The sequence below is a fragment of the Helianthus annuus genome, chromosome 16, assembly GCF_002127325.2.
Source record: "Helianthus annuus cultivar XRQ/B chromosome 16, HanXRQr2.0-SUNRISE, whole genome shotgun sequence".
Classification (NCBI taxonomy): domain Eukaryota; kingdom Viridiplantae; phylum Streptophyta; class Magnoliopsida; order Asterales; family Asteraceae; genus Helianthus; species Helianthus annuus.
In genome coordinates, this window is record NC_035448.2 from 195,193,643 (window position 1) to 195,195,947 (window position 2,305).

The 2,305-nt window shown below is 48.4% G+C and overlaps 1 protein-coding gene across 1 annotated transcript; it reads left to right on the forward strand.

Moving 5' to 3' along the window:
* Positions 1–413: 413 nt before the first annotated feature.
* Positions 414–1,917, forward strand: LOC118488039 (myosin-6-like). Its single transcript, XM_035985087.1, has 3 exons — positions 414–901; positions 970–1,260; positions 1,328–1,917. The coding sequence occupies exons 1-3, from the start codon at positions 482–484 to the stop codon at positions 1,745–1,747; spliced, it is 1,131 nt and encodes a 376-aa protein (XP_035840980.1). The 5' UTR covers positions 414–481; the 3' UTR covers positions 1,748–1,917.
* Positions 1,918–2,305: the final 388 nt, after the last annotated feature.

Here is a 2,305-nt window from a genome sequence, read left to right on the forward strand (position 1 = left end):
GAAGAAAAAGAAAGAAGAAGAGAGGAAGAAGATAGAGGAGGAGAGAAAAGAGGAGGAGGAGAGGAAGCAGAGGGTGGAACAGGAGAGGTTGGCTGAAGTGGCGAGGAAGCAGGCCTTAGAGAAGGAGCTAACGGCGAAAAAGGCTATGGATCAGCCTCTTAAATCTCCGGGTCCTGAGGTCACCAAACCAACCAACACCGGTCCTGTTATTACTTCCAAGGGTTCCAGCCGCTTCTCCTCAAGCGGCGCGAGCTCTGGTGGAGCTGGGGGTTATAACCCCAATGTGATAGGTGCGAAGGACACCGTTGGGGATATTTACTACAAGACTTACACTGAAGAAGAACGTGGTGACGCTCCTCATCAAGCCCCCTGGAGTTTAAAACAGAAAGATACCTTCGTTGAGTTCAGCCCTGCGCGCGAGTGGTTCCTGAACTCCTTTACACCTGCTGAAGTCCATCGGCAAAGGGCGAAACCTCACGAGATGTTGTATCGTACTTATATCCTTGGCGAGGCCAACGCTCGTGCTGCCAACCATCAAATAGTTCGCGAATGGCGAACGATGGTTAGGGAGCGCGCCGACTGGGAGGCTTATCGCGAGCGTATGCTGAAACGTATTGCTGAATTTGAAAAATCTAAAGCCGCGTTTGGTGAAGAGAGAGCCAAGTTTGAGGCTGACAAGAAGGCTGAAGAGTGGGGCCGCGAGGGGCTGCAGAAAAAACTCCACAATGTTGAGGAGCAACTGGCCAAGGAGAAGGCCGAGTTTAAGCGTATATGCGCCCAAGACAACGATCGTGCTTATGCGCTTCGACAGAAGATCGTTGATCTTGAGGCTAAAGTTGCGGACTTGACCTCAAAGGTGGAGGAAGCGCAGGGTGAAAAAGCTGCCAAGCAGCAGATGGAGGTTAGTTCTATTGACTTTCGCTCTTCCCTTTTTTGTTTATGAAATTTCTGGCATTTGCCAATTTTCAGGTTGAGCTGACTGAAGCCAAGGTGCAATTGTCCAACAAGGACAAGGATCTCCGAGCCAAGGACATTGAGATTGCGGAACTCAAACGTCGCTTGAATGAGCAAATCGACAGATGCGAGTCTTTGGAGATTGACCTTGAGGCTGAGAAGGTCAAGGCTGCTGATGCTGAGGAGGCGCGTGCTGTCAGCACTGCTGCGCTTAATGTGGCCCAGACAAACTACTCCGAGGCCCAAGGCATCGTTGATACGCTTGTCTCGGAGGCTGAATGGATGCGCACTCGCGGCGTAGTGCTGGTAAGTGCCTTTGTCTTATGCTTTTTCTTGTTGAGTTTTATTTTTAATGCTTTTGTTTTTTGTGAAGGTTGCCAACTCCATCCTGAATGCGAGCGAGCTAGACCGCGCCGTAGCGGCTCTGACAGATGCGGCGCGTGCGGTGGGTCATCGGGGAGGATACCTGGAGTGTGCCGATCACGTTGAGCAGATGCTTGGGCAGGAATTTGACATAAGTCATTGCTCAGTGACGGAACATGCTGATGCTGCACTGGCAAGTGCTGAAAACTCCTATGACAACCTTTCCTTGCCTATCATGGAGTTGGTTGTTGAATCGTTGAAGAAAGACGACTGGTGCCAGCGTCTTAAGGCAGTCCTCGATCCACCAGTTACCGTCGAGTTGTCCGACGAGGAGCCAGCTGGTGATGATGGCGGTGATGGTGATGATGATGGCAACGATGATGATGGTGAAGATGACGGAGATGATGGTGATGATCGACGCGATGAATAGGATAGTTTGTTGAATAGGTGGTTGATAGGCATTTGTGCCTTTGTAATTTCTTCGGACACTCTATGTACAATGCTGCGCATTTGCGCAAGTTTTAAATGAAATGAAACATTTTGGTTTTTTCCGTTGCAATTATTGCATTGCTATAAAAACTTTATGTTAAATTAGCTCGAATAAATGGAAGCATTTTTTAAGTATTAAGGTATCCACCCGGTCTCGCGCTTTGTTCGCGGAGGACCTTGGAGGTGGTTTGACCAACCCTGAAATGCTGGAGCGTTTTCGCGCTAATCAAAAGTTTAGCATGCATTTGTAACGAAAAAATGTAATAGAAAAACATGTCGTATGTTTTCATTCAAGTCAGAAATGGGCGCTTAGATCTTCATACATAATTGCTAATGGCTTGTAGCCGGCGTAGTGAATTGAAAGATGGCGCAAGGCCGAAATAGATTACATGTAACATTTGCGCAATTGTTGCGCATTCCAAGTTCTTGGTAAGATGTGGCCATCTAGGGTGCGCAATTTGTAGGCCCCTTTGCCCAGGACCTCATGAATCAGATATGG